The following is a 27570-nucleotide window of genomic DNA, read 5'->3' as shown; positions in this document are numbered from 1 at the left end:
TTATACACTTTTTAAAATTACAACTCTAATTATTTATACAACTAACTATTATGATTATGATTATTATTTACAACATTAAAGTACACTACTTCTATTTATAATGACATCAGCAAGGTGATGGAGTAGGAATCAAACCTTTGAAGGAGATATTACTTTTTCAAAAAATTTGAAAAAAACAAAGAATGCAGAACGACCTCTGCACAAAACGGGTAACATGATGATGTACTTTTATTCGTGGGAGTTCCCAAGCTTTTGAAAGAACTATTTAAACAAATGTATATGTATGATGATGATGATCGTCATTTTAATGTATGTATATGCCTGAATATAGTATAGTGTAGATAGTATAGTATACGATATTATATTTATGTTTATTGAATAGAGATGGTTATATCTTTAAATTGTTTCTCTAATTCAATTGCCTCTTTTTCTGCCTCTGAAATGGTTGTTGTTGTTGAATCGTTGACGACGTGGATATTAGTGCTTGCAGAACTACTACTGATGATTGATGAAGTTGCAACTGTTGAAGTATCTGATAATGACATGGATGATAGATCAGTTTCATTTGGTTGTTTGACGGGTCGACCAATCAAAGCTTTGAATGTAGCAATGGTTGGTTTAAGCATTGATCTCTTTGGTGGTTGATTTGGTACCGTGTGATGGTGATTAGGAAGAGTATTATGTGCACGTTGAAATGGAATGACATCCTTTAGATAGAAATAGTTGAATGGTTCATCACCTACTGCAATCATGACCACTACACCTCCAAGAGTCTCCAAGAAAAAGGTTATAAAGTTTGATAGATGACGAGCATTATCATTCATAGTCATATTTGGAAAAGCAACCTTCCAAATAAGATCTCTTATCAAAGCACTGACTACAATGACCATTAAAAAGATGGATAGATATTTAATCTTGGCCACCGTCTTTTTAATCCTATCACTCCTAATATCGTTTTGGTGTATTTTCATTTGTCGCCATAGAATCACCCCAAATGCAAATAGGATACTTCCAAATACACAAATGATGGTCAAGAATCCAATCATATAAAAGGTAGCTGCAAACTTTAAATAGTAGATTGATATAATCATATAAGAGACTGTGTAAACTGTCACCAACCCAATTTCAGCCCATGTCAAATACCAAATCTTATTACTATATTGTAAGTTAATCTTTGATCCTAAAAATAATATAAATAATAGTTGTGACCCTTAAAAAAAACATTACAAATTAATTATTTAATTTATTTTAATTATTTATTTATTTATTTTTTAGTACTTACAAAAACAACCTATAAAACACCAACTTGACATTACACCAAAAGTACTAAACATTCCAATTAGAACCGGAATTGATCCATACTCGTAATCCTTTACAATGATGACTGCGATCGAGTAGATGAATCGATCCATTGAAAATATTAAAACACCTACAAGAGCCCACCACTTTGGGTTGGTGAGCGCTCTCTTTGTATGTTCAATCTCTATGTATAGTTGTCGACTAGTCATGACAACCATGAAAAATGTAATAATCATTCTAAATATAAAGTATGATAGTACTAGTCCGTCAAGGGAACTACCTTCATCTGTAAAACTTTCTGGTGTCATAATAATAAATTAAAAAATAAACAAATAAATATAAATATAAAATAAACAAATAAATAAATTAGAGATAAATAATTAGATAGAGATAAAATTGCATAAAGAATAAAATAGAATGATGTTGCTGAGGAAGATGATGTTTCCAATGAATCTCATCTGATGATGTTTCACCTCCTCATCATAGAAAAAATAGATCAGAAAGAGGAGGGAGGTATAGACTCGCCCTAATTGTAGATATTTGAGTTGGGAGCAGCCCTAGATACAAAACATACCCCCCATTAAAAAGTGGTTGAGCCCTTTCGATCAAAGATGTAAAAAACTTTGGTTAAACCCTCTGACGTGTTTTGTGGCTTTTGTTAGCAAGAAAAGAGGGTCTTCTTTAAATAGAATGCACGTGGAATTCGATTCTGTTTGAAAACCACAAAACTACATTTGAGGATGATGATGCAACGATGTATGATGTACTCAAAGATCGGGCATTCAACAGTTCTAAAAAAAAAAAACAAGAAGATATTTATGTACCAAAGAGGTGTCTGAGATTGATATTTTTGAGGATCACACTTGGGTTATAGTAATATGTTCAATCGATTTTTTGTTTAGATCTAATTTAGGGTGTGTTCTTAAAATGGTGTTTCATACCTTTATAGCTCAACTTATAATCGATATCATTTTCAAATACAAACATAGAGCTGAGGAAAATTATATTATGTTAACATGTATCTATGTCTAGAATTCTAATAGTATATGTATATGGATTAGTTTTCATCGATTCGTTGGTGCACTTGGTGACCTTGTTGGAAAGTCTATTTTCAATCATTTCAACAACTTGTTAAACTCTCAGCAATGGAATCAAAGATATGCAGCATTTGTTAGTTTATCTAGATTTTGTGCATCTCTCAGGCTTAACAAAACAACAATTTCCAATTTATTTTAAAGTATGTAAAAAAAGAAATATTATATATATATTATTTACTTATTAATTGTTTATTTATCTATCTATCTATTTATTTATTTATTTTTAGGTCAATATTAAAATTAGTTAATGATGATAGTATCCATGTTAGATGGACATCATTACAATGTTTATTGAAATTATCATATTCAAATCATAGTGGTGAATTGATGGTTCAAATACCGGGTTTATTTGAAATGTTACTTCAATCACCAAAAATATATGTAGTTGAAAGAGCACTGTAGACATCATTACCAACTCTACAAGATATCAATAGAATAGAGTTCGTACTTAAGACTTTGGAATTCATCTTTACGTCTCCACATCTATATGGCACTAAGATTTATCAACCTTTGGCATCATTTATCGATAGATTGGTAGATATATACTGTGTAACTTGACAAAGTGTACAGGCAGCTCAAGTATTCAAATGCATTCCAATAGTTGTTTACCTGGTTGTTTAAAGTTGGTCAAACTTATATATGGTCATCATAGTGACAAGACAAAAGAGATGTTTGGTGTGATATATGATTCAGAATTCTTGTCGTGTCTGCCCGAGACCAACTGGAAATTATTGAACCAACGAGTTGGCATTACAACCATGATCATCAGAGAGATGGGGGTGAAATGTCATTGGATCTGATCAAATCAACAATGGATGTCATATACAAGTTAGAGAATAGAATGGACTATGTTGCACAACAGGTACGAGACAGAAATGAAGATTTAATTGGCTATCTTGATGAACCAGAGGATATACTTTTGGAAATCTCCAAAATAGTTTTCAGCCACTATTTTGGAGGTACTCGGCGAGCTGATCAAGCATAACAGCACTGTCGTGTCACCACTCATCACCCAAGATTTCTTGGACAGAGCATCTGACAAGCAAGAACAAGAACAATTATTTTCACAAACCTTAACATTTATCAAAGATACTATTGCATCATATAAGAAGAGCACTGATCTGTCACAAGATTAAAAATAAAATAAAATAAAATAAAAAGTAATTACTCCGCATTTGTCTAGTCTAGTTTCAAAGCATGACAAGGAGCTCAACCTGTTTTCATTCAATTCTTCGAGTCATTTGATTTGCGTTGCAGATATATTATCTGTACAAATATTTGTAGTATGATGGTGGGGCTACAACCACCATCAGAAGATTTCATAGATATAGTTATTATTTTAGCAAGAGAAGATATAAAGGAACAAAAAAGATATGATGATGCAGATGAGAAGAGTATTAATAATAATAGTGACAAGAAATACGTTGTAAAGAGAGAGACAAAGCAATCATTAAAAGAGCGTTATGAAGAAGAACCTGATGGTGCTGATAGAGTAGTATCATGGTTACTCTATTTGATGACTAAAGCTACTGTTGTGGTTGTATGTATTGATGATTATAATCATTATTGATGTAAGAGATCAGATGGATCATATGATGATGATGATGATGAACTAACAGTTAGCATACCTCTCTTACTTTTTACTTGATATATTATATTACAATGATATGATAAACAGATTAAAGAGAAATCAGTACAGTTATTTGATAGATTGATGATCAAACAAGGACATTACTTTATCGAAAGATTATCAGATGAGATGGTGGGTGCTGTCAAAGTTGAAACAATCGAGTTGCTAAAGTCTGCTTTTAAGAACAAACTTACATATACCTTTAAAAAACATTTGATGGGTCTTGTTCAATCATTTGCATTTTATTTAGTACCTACTGGTATGTAAGATATAGATATATTTCTATGTTTCAATTTATTTATTCAATTGTATTATTATTATTATTATTCTATTAGGTCGTTGGGATACATTGCGACCAACATTAGAGACAATCTTAAATGAAGAAAAAGGATCATCACCATCATTATTTAAAGAAAATGCAAGAGTATTATTAGAATTGATATCAAAGCATGACTTTGAAACGATTAAACGAGATTTTTGGAAAGAGATGATCAAGTGTAATTATTTTACCAAATTGTCCAAAGAACAGCAGAGATCATTCATGCCCGATGTACTTTCAACTCTTGATCAAATCGATGAAATGGTGGAAGGAGAATTTATGGAAAGGATTATGGGTAGTATTGCAATTCTCTATCTTAAAAAAGATCGTCATACAAAGTGGATGGAGGAATTCATTCAACAGATCATTGACATATTGATAAAAAGGTTGGACAAGTACCGAATTGAGAGCTCGTCGAAAAAAATTATCGTATACGACTTTTTAATGGACATTGTAGAGAATGATCCACAACGGTTTAACGACAGTCATCTTGAAATAATCTTGTCTCATTTATTCGATTGGTTGACTCGAGTAGATGAAATATCATTGGAAGAGTGGACTGATAAACACTACAACCATAAAAATCAATACGAGGTTCTAAACGATTATGACGATGAAGAGAAGGATTGTGAAATTTTCTACACAGACCATCGTCACGGGTGTCATGACAGCTGTGATGACCTCTGTCAAATGGTTGATGCAGATATTGGTTTCCATCGATTCGTTGGTGCACTCGGTGACCGTGTTGGAAAGTCTATTTTCAATCATTTCAACAACTTGTTAAACTCTCAGCAATGGAATCAAAGATATGCAGCATTGGTTAGTTTATCTAGATTTTGTGCATATCTACCAGATGTAACAATACAATTTCCAAATATTTTAAAGTATGTAAAAATATAAAATCGGTTATCTATTTATTTATACTCACTTTTTTTGTTTATCTATCAATACGATTTTTAGAACAGTATTAAAATTTGTAAATGATAACAGTATCCAAGTTAGATGGGCATCATTACAATGTTTATTGAAATTATCAAATGAAGATGTAAATAGAAAATCGATGATTGAATCACGACAAGAAATATTCAAAGTTATTGTCAAATCGGTTCGTAATCCAAATGAACGTATTCAAGGTTGTTGTTGCGCATTGATTCAACAAATGATATATTATTTTGGAGGAGACATGATTATTGATAACGAGAATGCTTTAAAAGAAATATCTGGTTCATTTGAAATATTACTCCAGTCACCAAAAATATTTGTAGTTGAAAGAGCATTGGTATCATTAATGATGGTTATTACTTTTATTATTTCTGTCAGCGAGTCAAGATCCAGACCTGTAAGTATAAACAAAATAACCTCACTTTTCAAAGCATTTAATTTAAAATTTATATATTTATTTACTTTTATTTAAATCTATTATTTTGTAAATATCATTCCAATTTTATTATCATTGTTGGAGAAACATCAAAGTCTAGCAACAAAAGAAACAAGAGTATTACGTTGGCGTGCAATCAAGGCACTTCCAATATGCGGTTTTGTGGTCGTCAAAAAGACATATTCAACATACGAGAACAGGTTTATGGCGTTTATTAAAGAGAATGAAGGATCTCTGGATTTGGCTCTCGATGTTTTAAAATCATCACATATGTTTGTTCAATTAATCAGTCAAAAGTCAATGGCAGAGTTGTTTTCAATTATTATGAAGAGGATTATCAATGCAATAGAGATATCATTACCAAATCAACAAGAGATATCTCGGGAGACGATGTTGGCACTCAAAGCTTTGGAAGTCGTCTTTAAGGGTCCAGAATTTGAAAAGATTTATCAACCTTTGACACCATTTATAGATAGATTGGTCGATATACTGTGCAAGGTTTACTTGACAAAGTGTACAGCCAGCATAGGTATTCAATTGCATTCCAATAGTTGTTTATCTGGTTGTGTCAAGTTGGTTAAACTTAAATATGGCGATCGTAGCCACAAGACAAAAGAGATGTTTAGTGTGATATACCATTCTGTATTCTTGTCATGTCTACTCGAACCTAACTGGTCTGAGCTGAGCCATCGAGTTGGCATTGCAAGAGGTCTCATCAGAGAGATGGGGAGTGAAATGTCATTGGATCTGATCAAATCAACGATGGATGTCATTTACCAGTTGGAGAATAGAATAAAGATATGTGTTGGTGAGCAGGTTAGAAAGGGAAACGGTAATCATCAATATGTGATTGGCAAGGAAGAACCAGATGAAATACTCTGTTCAATCGCCGATATAGTGTCTGAAAGCTATCAGGTGATTGGAGAGTTAGTCAGGTATAACCTCACCGTCATGTCACCACTCATCACCCAAGATTTCTTGGACAAGGCATGCAAGATACTTGGAGACATGGACGAAAGCAATGTTGTAAAGGATGGTATTCTAACTTTTATGGATCGTTTCTGTCAGTATGGTGGTGAGGTTGCCATCAACGCATTCCCACAGATCATACGAACCATCATCAAGTGTTTACAGATCGATGATACCGATGTGAGACAGACTGCTTGTGTGGCACTGGACGGGGCAGCACAATCTGCCCAGGGTAGATTCATACCATGGGCAATGGATACGTTATTGGCTATCGACACTATGATCTCTACACCGTCGCCTTCTATGAATAACGATCTCAAAGAACAAGCTATCGCGGTTATAGGCAGTATCATCCTAAATGTCAGAGCACTACCCACTCACAATATCAATCTCATCATTCCAAATTGGTTGGGCTATTTTCCACTTGATGAAAATGAAGAAGGTGGTGAAAAAACTAGTGTCTCTAACCTTTGTGAAGTTATCCGTCTCTACCCTGACGAATGTTTTGGCAAAAAATACCAACGTGCTTCCAGGTTACTCCAAATCATAGAACATCACTATTTGAAAACCACCAGAGACCAACAATCTTACCAAGAGTTACTCTCAAAAACCTTAACATTTATCCAAGAATCAGTACAATTAAATTGGCATAAAATACCATTAGATAAAAGGGATGTTCTATCACGTGTTTATAAACAACCTACAGTAGGCAATAAGAAAAAGAAATAAATAAATAAAAATTAAATTTGACAAATTAATGAAAGAACTTGAAGTGACTCTCTTTTGTTTGCTCGTTTTATTTTACTTCGTCGACCATCTTGTGTTTTATTATTATCTGTAGTATTTCTTTTTATATGTAGTAGTAGTAGTAGTAGTAGTTAGTATAGGATAGGATTATGATGGAGAAACCATCAGAAGATTTCATAGATTTAGTTATTATATTAGCAAGAGAAGATCAACTTAAAGAAAGAAGAAGAGGTGCTTTTGATACTGGCAAATATATTTCAAGAAGAGAGAGAAAACTAGCATTAAAAGATTGTTGTAAGTCATCACCTGATGGTGTTGATAGAGTAGTATCATGGTTACTCTATTTAATGGGCAAAGCTACTTTTGTAGTTGTATGTATAGAGTTACACTTAAGTGTGAATGAATAGATGATGATGATGATGATGAACTAACAGTAGTATACTCTATTAATTTTAACTTATACTTATTACAATACATCTATAATGATATCATAGCAGATTAAAGAGAAATCAGTACAGTTACTAAATGGGTTAATAGAAAAACTAGATGATGATGTATTTATCGAAAGATTATCAGATGAGATGGTGGATGTTGTCAAAGTTGAAACAATCGAGTTGTTAAAGTCAACTCTTACAGATACCTTTAGACAACATTTGATTGGTATCATTCAATTATTTGCTCTTTATTTATTACCTACAGGTATGTTATATAAATATACATATATATGTTTATTTCAATATTTCAATTCATCTAATACTACTATTAGGTCGTTGGGATACATTACAACAGTCATTAGAGATAAATGAACATCAAAAAGAAGAAGCATCATCACCATCATCATCATTGTTGGCAACAAAAAATTATATGAGAATGGTAAAACTAGATATGTTGGTCAAGTTGATCAATTCTGGTTATTTTCAAGGTAGATTGACTGATGAGAATTATAGAGCATCCATCCCCGGTCTATTACTCATACTCTCTGGGATGGATGGCATTGTTGATGGAAAATTAATGGTAAAGCTCGTTGACAGACTTAAAAATATCTTTCTCGATCGTCCGTCATTGATAGAGGAATTCATCCAGCAGATCATTGACACGTTGATCAAGTTGTTGGATGTAAATAGTGAAATGGGGTTCGCATCCAAAAAAGTCAAGGGTAGGGTCATTGACTACTTGTTGTTCATTGTCGAGAATCATCCTCTAGAGTTTACAGACAGTCACCTTGAAAGAATCATCAATCATTTGTACGAGTGGGTGTGTCAAGTCGATGGCGTGTCATTGGAAGTGTGGACAAATAGATACTACAACTCTAGCAATTTTAAGAACCCAAATATAGATGAAGAGAAAGATATCGGCATTATCTCTGACAGTCATTGTGACGACCAAAATCAAATGCTGGTTGATGCTGATTTAGTTTTTCTTCGATTCATGCGTGCAGTTGGTGATCGTGTAGAAGAACTAAATTTTCACCGATTCAGCACCCATTTAAACTCTCAACAGTGGAACCAAAGATATGCATCTTTAATTAGTTTATCAACCATTCCAAAATATCTATCTACAACAAAAAATAACATTCAATTTATATTAAAGTATGTAACAACAATGAATTGTAACCATGAATGATTTAATATTAATATCATATTTATCATTTATTTATTTTTCTATTTTATTTCAGGACATTATTAAAATTAGCTTATGATGACAGTATCCAAGTTAGATGGGCATCACTACATTGTTTAATTCAACTATTTCTTGAATATGGCCCAAAGATTTTTGGATCACGAGAAGAATTATATCGAGTTATTAGAGATTCGGTTCAGAATTCAAATGGACGTATTCAAAGTTGTTGTTGTCTGTTGATTCAAACAATAGCAGTTTCATTGGGAAATGACATGATTACTGATAATGATTTAAGTGAAATAACTAGTTCATTGGAAATACTACTTCAATCACCATTAGTAATTGTAGTTGAACGGGCAATGGTATCATTAATGTCGATCATCTCTATATTTAACAAAAGATCAGGACCTGTACGTAAATAATAGTAATAGTATTAATATTGATCTAATATCTTTTCATATTTATCTTTGTCTTACTGTAGTATTTTGATGCCAATGTTACAAATTTAATATGGATATTGAAAAACCATCAAATTCTTTCCAAAAAGGAATCAAGATTATTACGTTGGCGTGCAGTCAAAGCATTTGCAATGTATGTCCAATTGATGGACAAAAAGACACTTTCACAATATATGGACTGGTTTATGGCATTTGTTAAAGAGAATCAAGGGTCGTTGGATTTGGGTGTCGATGTTTTAAGATTATCACATTTGTTTGTTCATTTAATTGGTCAACAGTCATTTACAGAGGTTTTATCAAGGATCTTCAAGATGATTATCACTGTACTAGAGACACCATTACCAACTAGACAAGAGGACATGACCGAATCATCAATACAAGATGTTAATAGAATAGTGGTGGCACTCAAGTCTTTGTACACCGTTTTATATAACGACGATCAATCGGTTAATGAATTTTTGGCACCATTCATAGATAGATTGGTTGGATCATTGTGCCAATTGGCTAATTGTCCAGTCAGCAAGGATATTCAATTGTGTTCATTTCGCTGTTTACCCCTCTGTGTGGGACTGGTCGAGATGCAATATAGTAGTGACAAGAAAATCGAGATGTTTGGTATGATACTCGATTGTGTACTCATTTTGTGTCCACTAGAGACTGATTGGAGAATGTTGGAGCGTCGAGTTTACACTGTAACCAAGCTCATCACACAGACGGACAATGACATGACATTGGATCAGATCAAATCAACAATGACTATGTTTTTAGAGTTGGACAAAAGAATGAACAAAGTAGCTCAGAAGGTACGAGATGGCAACCAAGATGATGATATATCTTCTTTAATCGACAATGTTGTGGCAAGAAACTATGAAGTGCTTGTCAATATTATCGAGTTTAACAGTATCAACACTGAAGTACCATCACTTATCAGTCAGGATATCTTGGACAGATCTTGTATGATACTGCGAGACATTGGAGCAGCTGATATCGTCAAGGCAAATATCATACATTTTATGCGTCTTTTTGTTACAAAACGAAAGTATGGTGGTGAGTATGCTGTCAAGGCATTCCCACAGATCATACCAACTATTATCGAATGTTTGACAATCGATTATACCGATGATGTGAAGGAATACGCTACCTATGCACTAGAAGACATAGCACAACTTACCCTGGATAGATTCTCACCATTTGCCATGGATGCGTTACTGGCCATCGACAACATGATCTCTATACCATCATCATCGTCGTTAGAGTTCCAAGAACATGCCATCTCAGTTATAGGTACTATCATCCGACATGTGCCACTTACTACCAGCAATCTCAATGACATCATTCCAAAATGGTTCAATCATCTAGATCACATCGATGACAAGTATGAGATTGAAATTATCGTTGATGATTTATGTGCCATTATTCATCACTACCCCAACGAATGTCTCGGTAATGAATACCAACATGTTGACAAGTTACACCAAATCATAGAATACTATATAACCAAACAACAACAACAAGAATTACTCACCGATACATTAACATTTATCAAAGAATCAATCAAATCGAATTGGAATAATGTTCCAGAAGAAAAGAGGGATGGATATTATGGGCAAATAAATAAAAATTAAAATCATATCATTCGGTTTTCGTGTGACTCAAATAATAACAAATATAAATCAAAAGCAAAACAACACTTTACAAAGTATACATTATCTCAACCTGTAAAAGTAGTATCATCATTAAGGCTGTTATTTGTAGGGCTACTCTATATGTAATACCTTTAAGTAATATAGAAAATAATAATAATAAGAGTAATAATAATAATCATAAATTAAATATCTATTTATTATTATTATTTTTAGTATTTTAAAATATAACACCAATTCTATATATGTACTATTGGTAAAACATCAGGTTCTAGCAACAAAAGAAACAAGATTATTACGTAGTCGTGTAATCAAGGCATTTGCAAGTGATTGGCAAGAAAGCATTTTCAGCATTCATGTACAAGTTTATGTTGTTTGTCAAAGAGAATGAACGGTCGTATGATTTGATGCTAGATGTTTTTAGAGCATCGGGTGTATTCATTAAAGAATACCGTCAATCATTTGCAGTGTATTTACCAATGATAGTCAAGAATATCGTCCAAATACTAGAAGCACCATTACCAAATCTACAAGAAGAAATGACTGAATCATCAGAACAACATGTCAAGAGATTAGTGTTGGCAATCAAGGCTTTGGAACTCTCATTTTTAAACCCAAAATCTCACAATGATGGTGATAGTGTCACTCCATATCACCCATTTGGACGATTTATTCATAGATATCGTTTGATCAGATTCAATCAACGATGACTTTATTTTACGAGTTGGAAGAAAGAACGAACAACTTTGTTCAGCCGGTACAAGACGATGAAATTGGAGAGGACGGCCAAGATATCATTAGATCAATTAATTGATCACCACGCCGCCATCACCGTACCACTCATTGCCCAAGATCTATTGGATAGATCATGCCATAAACTGCAAGACACTGAAGAAAGTGATACTGCCAAAGGTAGCATACTATATTTTTTGACAGAGTACTTGCAGCATGGTGGTGAGTCGACCATCAACACATTCCCACAGATCATACCAACTCTTATCCACTGTCTGACAATCAATGATAGAGTGGTACGAGAAAACGCTTTGATGGTACTGGTAGTACCATGATTGGTGACTTTTGTGCCATTTTTCGTCTCTACCCCAGAGAATGTCTCGGTATTCAATACCAACATGTTGACAAGATACATCAAATCATACAATACTTTATCGACACTTTTGAACTAGGGCAAACTCATAAAGAATTACTTTGTGAAACTTGGTCATTTATCAAAGAATCGGTACAATCAAATTGGGATAATATTCCAAAAGATAAAAGAAATATCCTGTCAACCGATTTTTAAAATAAAACAAATCAATATTGTTTAGACAACATACAACCATGGAAGAACTGTTTATAAACCGTTTGGACCATTTATATATTGTTTGGTCGGTACATTGTGCAATTTGGTTGGGTACTCTTTGAACTTGAAAAAGATAAATACTTGCAAACAGATAATAATATTGTATAAAGATAATCTAATAGTTAATAGTATTGTATAGTTCACTGTGTCATTTGTATTAGCATTATGGATCGATTTATAGAGATTATTGTCGATCTAGTAAAAGAAGATCAAGAGAAACAAGACGAAACTGAAAACAATAGAAATGGCAATAATAAGAGAGTAGCAGCTAGAGGATTGTTCAAAGAATATGTGTTATCAATACCTGATAATGTAGTATCATGGTTATTATACTTAATGATAAATGGTCCCTGTACAACTGTATGTATTCTTAAGAATTATTGAGAGGTTTCATTAATGAATTTTAAAACTAACATTTCTATATTAACTTTTTAAAAAGATTAAAGCGAAAACAGTACAACTCTTGGACAGATTGTTGATTAAAAAAGGAAAAGAGTTTATTGGATCATTGTCAGAGGACACATTATCTGAAGCCAAGGTTAAAACAGTCGAGTTGTTCAAGACAGATCTCACCGAAACCTTTAGACATCATTTGAATAGTATCATTGGAATTTTTGTCACTGATTTTATTCCTAGAGGTATGCTTTAAAAATACCCAACTTTCATCAACATAGTTACCTTGAATACTAAATCATATTTTTTAGGATATTGGGTAGAATTGGAAACAGCAATCGACTCGATTATCAAAGAAGCAGGAGAAGGTTCAAAAATACTAGAAAATGCAAGAGGATTGGTGTCATTGTTATCAAAGCAAGCTGTAGAATTTAAAACAGAAATTCAACAGAACATGATCAAGATGTTGAAGCCTGATGTTTTTAAAAGTTTGACAGATGAACAAAAGAGAGTGGGAATGGCTATGTTATCATCAATACTCTCTGATATGGATGAGATTGAAGAAAGAAAGTTTATTCTAAATATTATCAACTCTCTTAAAAATCTCAAAGATTTACCTAAACAGTCTGTTTCATCAATCATTGACACTTTGATCGGGGTGCTGGATAGAAACATTGGAAAGGGTTTCAAGGACAAAGACACAAAAAGAATATTCATTGACTATTTTTTGGAACTGATCAAGCACTATCATTCAATCTTTACTGGCATTCAAGTTGGTAGAATCATGGTTCATTTGGTCGAGTGGTTGACCCAAGAAGAGGAAATGGTATTGAAAGATTGGACGGATACCAATTCCAAGGTTGATAATGACTATAGCGTTTACCACTTTAACTATCATCAAGTACAAAAAAATGACATTTTCCTAGAGTATCCAGTCTTCAATAACAATCCAGACGATACACTGTTTGTGGTCATTTTAACCATTTCCAGATTCTTGAGTAAATTTGGAAAAAGTTCTTCAGATACCATATTCAATCATTTCAACAACTTGTCCAACTCACAATCTTGGAAAGAAAGATTTATCCTTTGGATTTGCTTATCTAAATTTAGTTTGGATAAAAAAGTTGAAGACTTTGTTTTAAAGTATGTTAAAATAATAATTATAATCCATATATAGTATATCAATTTTATTTATTCAATTTTATATATAGTTTAATATTAAACCAAGTTAAAAAATCTGTTGAAGATGAAAATTCACAAGTGAGATGGGGTTCACTCCAATGTTTAATTCGAATCACTGTTGAATTTCGAAATTGGAGAATTGAAAAAAGAGAAGAAATATTGCAATTGATTGAAAGATCTATTCAAAATGATCGAAACGAACGTAATCAACATCGTTGTTGTTAGATCTAGATTGTTTAAAATCAATGATATCTCAATGATATTTCATTGAACTCAATATACTCAATCCTGGTTAGGACAAGTCAAATATGTAAAGTATTTTGGATAAAATACTAACGACTAACCATCGGCAGTTAGTCGTCTGGATCAACAGCTATAAAAAGGATTAGAATAATCCAATAAAGAGATTCTATTCTATATTCATCTTTTATTACTATAAATAATAATCATTACAATCTAATCTAAAATCATTATTACTATCTATATATTCATATATCTATATATTATTATTATTATATACCTCTCAAACTAATTATATATTTACCAAGTATCTATATAGTTATTACATGGTGGACTACGAAAAACAACGAGAAAAGCGGTTATTACCAAATATAGTAAATTATTTTTAATTTTACTTTTTATTTTTAATTTTCAGAAAAGAAAGAATAATAATAATTATAGCATAGTAGTAAATAAACAACAGCATGTACATACCTCTAGCAGAAGGAGGTATCGTAAGTAGTACAGCTCACTCGGATGGTAACGAGTTAAAGGAAAATGGGAAGGAAATAGGTGAAATAGGTATTTCCAAATGTTCATATGAACATCCCAAAACGAATTGGTGGAGTTGTATAACCACATCAATTATTAAAACACATCAACACAGAGATGCTAGGCTAAATCAAAATAATATTAATTTCATAAATAGTTTATTTTCACTCAAAGTAAATACATTTAGATCAAGATAATCTGCAATTTTGGTTGGAATGCAGATAAGTAAAACAATCATTGGATCAATAGAGATAGAAACGGATATAGCTAGATTTAAGGTGTAGAAGAGTATTCTGCCGATCTAGTTGTGTTAGATGCACCTGACCAAAGGACGCTTGTGGTTGTCATGCATTGACAAGGTGGCAATTGAACCATTGGGATTGGCAAGTAGAGTGTAAGACCGGAATTAAAGCGTTCAAAACAATATCGAGCAAGGCGGTTGTAAGTCCTGTGTGCAGGCGTTGTAGATCCTTGCTGATGGTTGTATGCAATGTAAGTCCTGGGTGCAGGCGTTGTAGGTCCGGCTGTTGGTTTCAGGCATCAGAAATTGAAATCTATTGGTGTCAATTGGTGTTTCTATAGATGTATACATGGACTGTATGATGACGATCATGACAGTACTATGAAAGTGGAAAGGATGCATTCGTTTAAAGAAAAGAGAGACTAGTTGAGTACTATTACTCAACAGATGAAGCAGTCTAAAATCATGTTGGAAACAAATTGGAAAGGCTCCATCAAAGAAAGAATGGGTTGATATACCAAAGAGATCAACAAATTGCAAGGAAATCAAACTATCTAGATAGAGTAACAAAGCATCCCTATCAATCACGCACTATGGAAGGTTTTTATTCCAGGTTGTGATCCAAGTCAGCAACCAAGGTTTTCCTTCACCTCATCTCAACAAGCAACAAAGTGCACATATCGAGGAAGGTCCTTTTTGAAGAAAGAGGAATGTTAGATCTAGATTGTTTAAAATCAATGATATCTCAATGATATTTCATTGAACTCAATATACTCAATCCTGGTTAGGACAAGTCAAATATGTAAAGTATTTTGGATAAAATACTAACGACTAACCATCGTCAGTTAGTCGTCTGGATCAACAACTATAAAAAGGATTAGAATAATCCAATAAAGAGATTCTATTCTATATTCATCTTTTATTACTATAAATAATAATCATTACAATCTAATCTAAAATCATTATTACTATCTATATATTCATATATCTATATATTATTATTATTATATACCTCTCAAACTAATTATATATTTACCAAGTATCTATATAGTTATTACAGTTGTTTTGTATTGTTTCAAAGCATTATTGATTCATATGAGCCAGAGTTGGGATTATTTCACCAAAGATAATATTGCCCATTATTTATTTAGTTCATTTGAAATTTTCCTTCAATTGCCAAAATTATATGTGGTTGAAAGAGTAGTACAATTAGTTATCAAAATTGTAGATTTCATTCCTAAAAAATTTAAACCTGTAAGTCCAACAAATAATCATTATATTTTGTATAATTTGATATATTAATTAACTTTTAATATTTTCAATTAGTATTACGGAAAAATGGTACCAATTCTATTATCATTATTGGAAAAACATCATACTTACAAACAATCAAGAGTATTATGTCGACATGCTACCAAGGCTTTTTCAATGTGTGGAGCAATTATGGACAAGAAGACATTTTCAAAAGATCTGTACAAGTTTATGGTGTTTGTTCAAAAGAATGAAAAGTCTCGTGGTTTGGTTGACGATTTTTTTAAAATATCATATTTATTTAACAAGTCTGTTGCTAAATCATTTGCGGTGTATCTACCAATGATTGTCAGGGTGATTGTCAATGTACTAGAGACACCAATACCAAATCAACAAGATGAACCATCACATTCAAGAGAATTAGCAAAACTAAATTTCGCACTCAAAGGTTTAATCAACATGATGAGGTATAAAAATGACACTCCATATCAACCAATGGCTCCATTTATTCAAAGAATGATCGGTCCTCTTATTGATATGTCTCTATTTTCTGTCAGTATCTCAATTCAAAATGATTCCCTTGACAGTTTGCCAACTTGTTTGAAGCTCGTTAAACTGCAATATGGTGATCAAAGTGACAAGACACTCGAAATTTTTGGCAAGATACTCAATTCGGTACTCTTTCAATGCAGTTGGGAGAAAAATTTAAAAGTATTGGACAAAGTTCTCTTGACTATCGGCAGTATCATCAAATTGATGGGAAATGATTCAATGACATTGGATCATGTCAAATCTGCGATGGGAATATTTGAAATGGTAGCAGAGAAATTGTACGACTTGGTGAATCGTGCTGTAACTAGCCAAGAAAATCGTCTCTTTAGTATCAATGGATTGGTTATAATCTATGAAACAATTGGTGAGATGGTCAAGTACAACTCTGCTCTTACAATTCCAATCATTACCTCATCTGATTTTTTGATCAAATCCAACAAAAAACTACTCGAAATTAGAGAAAAAGACATGGTTAAAAGTAGTATACTCTATTTTATGGCTCAATACATGAGTATGGTGGTGATACTGCCATCAACACTTTCTCAAAGATCATTCCAACAATAATCGATTGTCTCATCATCAAAGATGTCAATGTGACACAAAATGCTTTAATGGCACTTGGAATGGTAACACAAGTTGGCATAGATAGACAACTTGTCTCACCATGGATCATGGATGTTGGAAGCCTTGGACAATATGATGTCTACAAGTGATAAAGAGTTGAGAGACCAGCATGTCACGGATCAAGCCATTTCTATTGTTTTTCAAATCATCCGATATGTACCACAACTCGGTTCAAACAATATCAATGAAATCATTCCAAAATGGTTAAACTATCTTTCAATTAAAACCAAACCAAACAACAATCTCATCTCTAACCTTTGTGACATTATCCATCTCTACCCCAACCAATGTTTTGGCAAAGAGTATCAACATGTTGAGAGAGTACTGGAAATCATTCAATTCTTTCAAAAAACAGACAGTCAAAGACAGGTACTCACTGATACATTAACATTTATCAAAGATTCTCTACAATCAAATTGGGATACTATTCCTGAATCCAAAAGAGATGGACTATCAAAACATTTTAATTAAATTTGTTTTTTTTGAAATTTTGTATCACGTGTTAGGTTCACTTTTTTTGATAGTATTAATATTTGTTGGAGAACATCTTTTGTCATCATCATATATGATGGAGCAACCATCTGAAGACTTTGTACATATTGTTATTATTTTATCAAGATATATTAACAACGATCAAGATAGCAACGATAATTTAAAGAGAGAAACAAAACAACGATTCAAAGAGTGTAGTGAATCTACACCTGATAAAGTAGTATCATGGTTACTCTATTTAATCATAAAGGCTACTTGTACTGTATGTAAAATGATGGTGATGATGATAATATTAAATGACTTCTAATATACTTACACTCACTTGATTTAACAGATGATTAAAGAGAAAGCAGCACAGTTACTTGATAGATTGTTGATCAAAAAAGATATTTACTTTATAGCAAGTTTGTCAGCAGAGATTGTGAATGTAGTCAAAGTTGAAACAATCGAGTTGTTAAAGACCAAACTTACAGATAGCTTTAGACAACACTTGATTGGTATCATTGAATCATTTGCAACTTATTTAATACCTACTGGTATGTATGTTATATGACTTTTCATCTTATTAAATAGTAACTTATAATGTTTCTTTTTGATTGTTTAGGCCAATGGAATGATTTGAGACCATCAATACAGAAAGTTATAAAACAAGGATCACCTTTAGTATTCCTAGATAATGTAAAATCATTGATGACAGTAGTGTTACCAAAGTATGACTATAAAATAACTAAAAAGGAGGTGTTGATAGATATAATCAACTCTGGTGGTGAATTGGCCAAGGATCAGTATGAATCATTCATGCCGGGTCTAATAGAAATACTTGCAGATGAAACCGTCAAAGAAGAATGCAAAGAAAAGATTATAGATAATCTTCAAAATATCTATATTTACGACTACCCAGATTGGATGAAAGAACACATTCAATCGATCATTGAAGCATTGATAAAATTATTGTTGTTTCACTGTGAAAAGGGTTTGATAGCAGACAATAGCACCCAAAGTATAGTCGGCTGCTTTTTGTTAAAGATTATAGATCGTGATCTTCACGAGTTGACCAAAACTCACATTGAAAGAATCATCACTCATTTATACGATCGGTTATCTCTTGTAGAGATTGATGATGCGTCAGTGAAACAGTGGACTGATCGTTACACCAATCCTACCGAAAGAAACATTTTCAACCTCAACTATAATGAAGAAGTGGATCTTGGTATTATCAGAAACTTTCACACCGATCAATATGATAAACTGGGTTCTCCCTGTTCATGTTTTGGTTTGGTGAATTCATTTGATTTTTTAAAAAATGGCATAAAAGAATCAATTGACCAACAATTCAACATCTTGATACAATCACAATCGTGGAAACAAAGATATGCAGCATTGATTGGTTCATCAATCTTTTGTACAAAATTTCCCAATTATTATTTATCATCACATCAAGTTTCATTTGTTTTAAAGTATGTAAAGTTTATAATAATATTATAAAAAACACAGTTTGTATTTATTTATTTATCTTTATTTAGGTCAGTATTAAAATTGGTTGATGATGAAAATATCCAAGTTAGATGGGCATCATTGCAATGTTTAGTTCAATTGACTCTTGATTATCCTCAAACAACCTATGAATCACGAGAAGAAATATTTTCAGTCATTCTCGAATCAAACTTGATTTGTCATGATGAACAAACAAATAATAGTATTCAAAGCCGTTTTTGTGTATTGATGCAATGCATGATGCATATATTGGAAAATGATGAAATGATTCGTGATAATGATTTAAAAGGAATTCGTGATAATGTTATGGATGGATTATGTAGTTCATTGGAAATACTATTGCAATCATCAAAAATAATGGTAGTTGAACATGCATTACTATCATTAATGTCGATTATTGATATTCTAACCAAAAAATTAAGACCTGTAAGTAAATAATAATATACATATTATAGCATAATTATTTATGTATTTGTTTCTAGTATTTTAGAAATATTATTCCAATTCTGTTATCAGTATTGGAAAAACATCAAATTCTTGCAACAAAAGAATCAAGATTATTAAGGTGTCGTTCAGTTAAAAATCCTTCCTACACCCTGTATGATACAAAATGCTTCGATGGCACTGGACGAGGCCGCAAAGCTTGACAAGGATAGATTCTCACCCTATGCCATGGATGCGTTACTGGGACTCAACGCCATAGCATCTACACCATCACCAGATCCTATGGACTATGATGAAGTCGCAGAACTTGCCACCAAGGTTATGGGCAATATCATCCAGAATGTACCACTGCTAGACAACACCAACAACAAAAATATCAGTATCATCATTCCAAAATGGTTGAAACATCTTCCACTTTTGTGTGACAAGGATGATGATAGTGACTCTGTCATCACTAATCTTTGTGGAATTATCCATCTCTATCCCAACGAATGTCTCGGTCAACAATACCAACATGTCGACCAGATACTCCAAATCATCCAACACTATCTCGATACCACCTACAAACTAAAAGAAAAAGAATTACTCACTCATACATTAACATTTATCAAAGAATCAATCAAATCAAATGGGGTATAAAATAAATCCTATTTAAGATCTGAAATTGGAAGTTCAGCTCTTGGTCCAAGTCAACCATTCCAAAAAAAATTAAATATCTCAGCTGACCGTATTGGTAATTAATAGTCGCATATCTTAGTATTTGAAAGAGAGAGATAGAGATACATATCATATTGTACATGTTATGGAGCAACCATCTGCAGAAGATTGTTTAAAGTTATTCAATAAACAATCATTTAAAGAGTGTTGTGAATCCACACCTGATAAAGTAGTATCATGGTTACTCTATTTAATGATCGACAGTAGTAGTAGTACATCTGTATGTAGTATTAAAACATAAATATGTTATTTTCATTTAATCATAAACTAATATAGTTACCTCATCTTACTTGTTTATCTCAGAGTCAAGACAAAGCAGTCAAGTCACTCGATAGATTATTAATCAAAAAAGGTGATGACTTTATAGCAGCTTTGTCAAAAGAGATAGTAGATGACGTCAAAGTTAAAACAATCGAGTTGCTAAAGGCTACACTTACAGATACATTGAAACAACATTTGTTTGGTATCATTGGATCATTTGCAAAGTATTTAATACCTAGAGGTATGTCATCTATTATATGATTTATGAATATACACACATTATAATGTGATTATATTAATTTAACTAATCATTTTCTTTCTTTCTCATTTGATTAGGTGATTGGAATGATTTGAGACCATCAATAGAGATGATTATCAATCAAGAAGGATCATCGCCTTCTCCACTCCTAGATAATGCAAAAGCATTGATGACAGTAGTATTGTCAAAGTATGATGCCAAAATAGATAGTAAAAAGGAAGAGTTGATAAATCTAATCAACTCTAGTGGTCAATTGGCCGAGGATCAGTATGAATCATTCATGCCCAGTCTGCTCGAAATACTTGTGGATGACACTGCTGTCAAAGAAGAATGTATTGAAAAGATTATCGACAGTCTTACAGATATTCTTAAAGAGTACCCAAAGTGGAGAAATACATTCAATCAACCAATCATTGACACATTTATCAAAGTGTTGGATAGATACCATGAAAAGGGTATAGTTTCAGACAATCGCATCAAAGGTTTAATATATGAATTTTTGTTGCCGCTTGCCTTGAATAATTGTAAAGAAGATTTGACTGACAGACAACTTGACAGACTCGTTGTCCATTTATATGAGCGGTTAACAGAAGTTCCAGTTAAACTGTGGACTGCAATCAATGATAGATTCACCCATCCAGGAAATTCAAGCAACATTTTCAACCTCAACTATGAAGAAGAAGAAGAAGATTTAATTCTCATCAAAGTACGAGGATCTGATACATTCCAACTCGTTCCATCTTATAAAGATTTTCATCGATTACTGGATCAACGTGGCCACGTAAAAGATACCATTTTAAAACAATTCGACATCCTAGTAAAATCTCAATCGTGGAAACAAAGATATGTAGCATTGATTGGTTTATTAATATTTACTAGAACTACACATTACCATAATAGTTTAAAAAAATGGAAACGTTTTCCAAATATTTTAGAGTATGTAAATACATCAATAATTTTTATAATATTTTCTTTTTGTATTAATTTATTTATCTTTATTTAGGTCGGTATTAAAATTGGTTGATGATGAAAATTTAGAAGTTAGATGGGCATCATTACAATGTTTAATTCACTTTTCCTTTGAATATAGCTATGAGATGGTTCGATCGCATTCAAGAGAAGGAGTATTTTCAGTCATTCTCGAATCAGTAAACGCGAGTGACACAAATGAACGTATTCAAAGTCGTTTCTGTGCATTGATTCAATGCACTATTCTTATACTGGACAATGAAGAGATTCGAGAAAATGATTTAAAAGGACTATGTCATTCATTTGAAATGTTACTCCAATCTTCAAATATAATTGTTGTTGAACAAGCATTACTAGCATTAATGTCTGTTATTTCTGTTGTTAAAAAACAATTAAGACCTGTAAGTTAATAATCATAGACATTAGTACAATATAAAAGTTTATTTATTTATTTAATATTTATTTATTTTTAGTATTTTGGAAATATTACTCCCATTCTATTATCATTGTTGGAAAAACATCAAATTCTAGCAACAAAAGAATCAAGAGTATTAAGGTGTCGTGCAATCAAAGCAATTGTAATGTGTGGTAAAGTGGTCGACAAGAAGACATTTTCAACATACATGTACAAGTTGATGATGTTTGTTGGAAAGAATGAAGGGTCGGTTGATTTGGTTGTTGATGTTTTTAGATTTTTGGGTAAAATTACAAAAAAGATTGGCAAGTCATTTGAAGTGCATCTACCAATGATTGTTAGGATGATTATCAATGTACTAGAGACACCATTACCAAATCTAGAAGAAGAGGAAATTACACCATCAAAACAAGATATTTATAGGGTGGCGTCAACACTCAAGAGCTTGCACAATGCCTATTTGCACGATATTGTTTATAAACCATTGGCACCATTTATTGATCGATTGGCTATACCTCTATACAATTTGTCAAAGTGTACAGTCAACTGCAGAATTCAATTTTTCTCTCTTACAAGTTTACCTAGCTGTGTTGAGTTGTCCAAGTTAAAGTATGGTGCAAGTAGCGACAAGACACGAGAGATGTTTGGCATGTTTTACGATTTGGTATTCTTGTGGTGTCCACTAGAGACCAACTGGCGCTTGTTGCAAAATCTAGTTGGTGTTGCAGGCTATCTCATTGAAGCGATGGAAGGTAGTGAAATATCATTGGATCTGATTCAATCGACGATATCTCTATTTCACAAGTTGGAAGAAAAAATGGACGATGGTGTTCGCCAGTTACAACAAGACGGAGATGAAGATGGAGATGAAAATGAAAATGAAAATGAAGATGAAGATGAAGATGAAGATGAAGATGAAGATGAAGATGAAGATGAAGATGAAGATGAAGATGAAGATGAAATACCACCCAAAGAAGACATACTCGATTCAATCTATCATTTGATGGGTGTGAACTATGATTTGCTTAGTCATGTGGTTAGGCAAAACAGCGTCTTGACAGTACCACTCATCACTCAAGATATCTTGGACACGTCACTTGAGAAACTCAACAATAATGTAGAGAGCTATATCAACAAGGAAGCAATCCTATTTTTTATGGCACAGTACTGTGAGTTTGGTGGTGAGTCGGCAGTCAAGGCATTCCCACAGATCATACCAACCGTTATCGGCTGTCTACTCGATAGTTCGCTCGGTGTGAATCAGGCTTTGGGTACACTGAATAGTGCAGCATATCTTAACAAGGATAAATTCTCACCATTTGCCATGGATGCGTTACTGGCCATCGATGACATGGCATCCAATTTATCCTCCTCAGAGGACTCAATGATGAACCATGTCACCACAGTTATGGGCAATATCATCCGTCATGTACCACTACCCAAAGAAAATATCGGTATCATCTTCCCAAAATGGTTGAACCATATTGACGAGGACGATGAGATTAATGAGGAAGTAATCCCCAACCTTTGCGCCACTATCCGTCTCTACCCCAACGAATGTCTCGGTCAACAACACCAACATGTTGACCAGATACTCCAAATCATCCAACACTATCTCGACAATACATATGTCGAAAAAGAATTACTCAATGATACCTTAACATTTATAAATATTTATCAGGAGAAATATTGGACTTGGGGTACACACTCGATTTCGTTGAAAAAAAAAAAAAATTCAAATTTTTTTTATTAGAGTTGAACGTGGTGTGTTGTGGAGTTCCCCCATGTCAAATAATAAAGATATAAGAAGAGCTTGCAAAAAAAAAAGTTTGCTAAGAAGAGAGTTCATGTCAGAATTCGTTTACTATGATTAGCTTTATGTACAGTTATTATTATATTATATATATATGTATTTGTTGTCACACTCACTTGTAGTTATCTAAATTAATGTGTGTGTAGCACTACGACGATGGAGCAACCACATGAATACTGTAGATATCGTTATTAGCAAGAGAAGATCTACAGAAACAGAGAAGGAAAGCAGCAAATAAAGAGATATGTTGTAAAGAGAGAGACAAAACAAACATATAAAGATTGTTATCAGTCTACACCAGATAAAGTAGTATCATGGTTACTCTATTTAATGTCAAAGGATAATTTTGTGGTTGTATGTATCTATGTATTAATTATATCTATTATAATATTATCGAACTGCATATTATAATGACCAAGTAACTTATAACTAATACTTTTTACTTTAACACTTGTATACACACTTAAATATATAACAATATATATATATATTTTTATATATATACTTCTCTCTCACTCTTTGTACAGATTTAAGAGAAGGCAGCACAGTTACTTGATACATTATTGGTCAGAAAAGGTGATGACTTTATCAAATCATTGTCACAACAGTAGATGCAGCCAAGTTTGAAACAATAGAATTGCTCAAAGCAAAACTGATCAATAATTACTATAATTATAATTATCATAATATTTAGTATCATTGAATCATTTGCAATCTATTTAATTCCAAAAGGTATGTTGAGAGAATCGTTCATAAATGTAATATAATGACCAATCAGTTCATCATTCTAATACTTTTTATTTCTAGGTCATTGGAATAAATTACAACCATTATTGGAGACTATTTTAAATGGAGGAGAGGAAGAAGAGGAAGGATCAATATTAAAAGAAAATGCAAAAGAATTAAAAGCAGTTCTATCAAAGTATGACTTTAAATCGTCTCACATTGGGAGGTTTGTAGACATGTTGAAAAATGCTGGTGGTTTGATAACTGACGAGCATTATAGATCATATATACCCTATCTGCTAGAAATGGTGGCACAACTGGATGACACGACCATTGGTGTATGTCTACATATAGAACAGACTGTATTCCATCTTACCAATCTATCTCAAAGATTACCCAGTGTGGATGAAAGAGCTCATTCAACCAATCATTGCAATGTTGATCAAATTGTTGGATAGAGATCGTGAAAAGAGTTTCTTGGACAAGAGCACTAAAAGTACGGTATATGACTTTTTGTTGGGCATTGTCGAGAAAGTTTGACGATATGCACCTTGAAATAATCATGTCTCATTTGTACAACTGGTTGGCACAAGTGGAGCATATACCATTGGAAGAGTGGACTGACAGTTACGACCACATCGACATTGAAAATGACGTTTTCAACCCAAATTACTCGGTCGAGGAATATAACGAAAAGACAGAACAAATCATCGAAATAGTTGATGCAGAATCTGCTTTTGAACGATTCGTGAGTGCACTTGGTGAACGTGACAAGTTTAAGCAATCCATTTACAATCAATTCAACAACTTGTTAACGATACAATCCCACCAACAGTGGGAACGTAGATATGTAGCATTGATTGCTTTATCAAAATATTGTAGATATTTTAAAGATCTTTGTACAACAATTTCCATTTATTTTAAAGTATGAAAATAATAATATAAAATAATAAATATTTATTTATTTATTTATTTATTAATTAATTAATTTATTTTTTTAGTATATTATTTATATTTGTTAATAATGAAAATATTCAAGTTAGATGGACATCGTTACAATGTTTAATTCAATTATCATTTGAACATATAGATTTGATGGTTGAATCAAGAGATGAAATATTTAACGGTATTATCAAAACAATTTGTGATCCAAATGAACGAGTTCAACGTACTAGTTGTATGTTGATTCAATCTATGATATATTCATTGGACATTGATAATACATTGGCTGATGATGTTATAGATGGATTATGTAGTTCATTTTTAATACTACTTCAATCACGAAACTTAGTTGTAGTTGAACATGCATTATTATCATTCATGTCACTCGTTACTCAATTTGGTAAAAGATTAAGACCTGTAAGTAAATAGTAATCAATCAATCACATAAATTTAATATTTATTTTATTAATTTAAATATTTTTGTCTTTTTATTTCTATTTGTTTAAAATACTAAAAATATGATTCCAAATATATTATCAGTGTTGGAAAACCATCAGAGTCACTCTGAATCAAGATTATTAATTTGTAGGGCAATCACGGCATTTGCAATGTGTAGCCAAGTGGTCGACAAGAAGACATTTTCAACATACTTGGACAAGTTGATGGTGTTTGTTGGAAAAAATGAAGGGTCGTTGGATTTGGTTATAGATGTTTTAAGACAATCACGAACATTTATTAAAAAAATTGACAAATCATTTCAAGTGCATTTACCAATGATCATCAAGATGATTGTCAGTGTACTAGAGATACCATTATCAAATCAAAAACAACAACAACAACAACTAGAAGAATTCTCAGCGTACCGTAAAATACAAGACATCAAGAGAATACGAGTGGCAGATGGTCAAGAATTACACTGCCATCACACTACCACTTATCACCCAAGATCTATTGGACAGAGCTTGCCAGAAACCACGAGACGTTGACCAAGCAGAAATAAATATCGCAAAGTCAGTTATCTAAATTTTATGGATAGTTTCTGCGAGTTTGGTGGCGAGTCGGCTCTCAAGGCATTCCACAGATCATACCACCTATTATCGAGTGTCTGGCAATCGATGATGCCGATGTTAGATGTAAGGCTACCTATGCACTCGAAAAGGCGGTTGGATTATCCAAACACCGATTCTCACCATTTGCCTTGACCGCTTTCCGACGACTCGACGCCATGGTCAACTCTATCGACGAGGACGATGTCAAAGAAGTTGCCACCGAGTAGTATGATCATGCCGTATCTCAAACCTCCTAGTGGCAGCCTTGACACTGTATGATGGATGCCAAGTGAAAGAGATATAATATAATAAAGCAAGCAAACCAGTCTACCATATTTAACTTACACCCTAAAAATAGATTGTGTTGTGTGGGGTTGTTGTTACAAAAAAAAGTGGTATAAACAAAAGAGTAGTTTGCACATTTTATTATTAATACATGTATATATATATATCGA

General features: G+C 32.7%; 7 protein-coding genes across 7 annotated transcripts; 6 read left to right on the top strand and 1 right to left on the bottom strand.

Moving 5' to 3' along the window:
* Window positions 1-371: 371 nt before the first annotated feature.
* On the bottom strand, window positions 372-1607 carry DFA_00502 (uncharacterized protein; the record flags this gene model as incomplete). The annotated part of the gene is made up of 2 exons (XM_004358434.1): window positions 372-1210; window positions 1283-1607. The coding sequence occupies 2 exons, from the start codon at window positions 1605-1607 to the stop codon at window positions 372-374; spliced, it is 1164 nt and encodes a 387-aa protein (XP_004358491.1).
* Window positions 1608-2458: 851 nt separating this feature from the next.
* DFA_00501 (uncharacterized protein) lies at window positions 2459-7421 on the top strand (the record flags this gene model as incomplete). Its single annotated transcript, XM_004358433.1, has 8 exons — window positions 2459-2469; window positions 2624-2777; window positions 2836-2930; window positions 3681-3936; window positions 4075-4285; window positions 4362-5229; window positions 5306-5639; window positions 5808-7421. 8 exons carry the CDS (start codon window positions 2459-2461, stop codon window positions 7419-7421), a joined length of 3543 nt encoding a protein of 1180 aa, XP_004358490.1.
* A 170-nt stretch (window positions 7422-7591) lies between these two features.
* Window positions 7592-14320, top strand: DFA_00500 (uncharacterized protein; the record flags this gene model as incomplete). Its single annotated transcript, XM_004358432.1, has 14 exons — window positions 7592-7810; window positions 7934-8138; window positions 8206-9028; window positions 9115-9469; window positions 9541-10320; window positions 10453-11123; window positions 11377-11501; window positions 11575-11844; window positions 11962-12165; window positions 12660-12880; window positions 12960-13158; window positions 13225-13876; window positions 14024-14056; window positions 14125-14320. 14 exons carry the CDS (start codon window positions 7592-7594, stop codon window positions 14318-14320), a joined length of 4953 nt encoding a protein of 1650 aa, XP_004358489.1.
* A 2125-nt stretch (window positions 14321-16445) lies between these two features.
* On the top strand, window positions 16446-17474 carry DFA_00499 (uncharacterized protein; the record flags this gene model as incomplete). Its single annotated transcript, XM_004358431.1, has 1 exon — window positions 16446-17474. The coding sequence occupies one exon, from the start codon at window positions 16446-16448 to the stop codon at window positions 17472-17474; it is 1029 nt and encodes a 342-aa protein (XP_004358488.1).
* Window positions 17475-17609: 135 nt separating this feature from the next.
* On the top strand, window positions 17610-18005 carry DFA_00498 (uncharacterized protein; the record flags this gene model as incomplete). Its single annotated transcript, XM_004358430.1, has 1 exon — window positions 17610-18005. One exon carries the CDS (start codon window positions 17610-17612, stop codon window positions 18003-18005), a length of 396 nt encoding a protein of 131 aa, XP_004358487.1.
* Window positions 18006-18102: 97 nt separating this feature from the next.
* DFA_00497 (uncharacterized protein) lies at window positions 18103-25582 on the top strand (the record flags this gene model as incomplete). Its single annotated transcript, XM_004358429.1, has 17 exons — window positions 18103-18288; window positions 18361-18562; window positions 18631-19483; window positions 19550-19950; window positions 20086-20282; window positions 20578-20597; window positions 20621-20697; window positions 20732-20901; window positions 20958-21183; window positions 21279-22137; window positions 22205-22571; window positions 22644-22869; window positions 22948-23592; window positions 23707-24285; window positions 24933-25005; window positions 25093-25130; window positions 25206-25582. The coding sequence occupies 17 exons, from the start codon at window positions 18103-18105 to the stop codon at window positions 25580-25582; spliced, it is 5496 nt and encodes a 1831-aa protein (XP_004358486.1).
* Window positions 25583-25686: 104 nt separating this feature from the next.
* DFA_00496 (uncharacterized protein) lies at window positions 25687-27342 on the top strand (the record flags this gene model as incomplete). Its single annotated transcript, XM_004358428.1, has 6 exons — window positions 25687-25966; window positions 26007-26049; window positions 26126-26487; window positions 26607-26930; window positions 27013-27076; window positions 27198-27342. 6 exons carry the CDS (start codon window positions 25687-25689, stop codon window positions 27340-27342), a joined length of 1218 nt encoding a protein of 405 aa, XP_004358485.1.
* Window positions 27343-27570: the final 228 nt, after the last annotated feature.

The sequence above is a fragment of the Cavenderia fasciculata genome (assembly GCF_000203815.1).
Source record: "Cavenderia fasciculata unplaced genomic scaffold Scf_Dfasci-F-a-25c12.r2-5, whole genome shotgun sequence".
Classification (NCBI taxonomy): Eukaryota; Evosea; class Eumycetozoa; order Acytosteliales; family Cavenderiaceae; genus Cavenderia; species Cavenderia fasciculata.
Note: the sequence above shows the minus strand (reverse complement) of the source record. Positions and strands in the feature narration are given on the sequence as shown.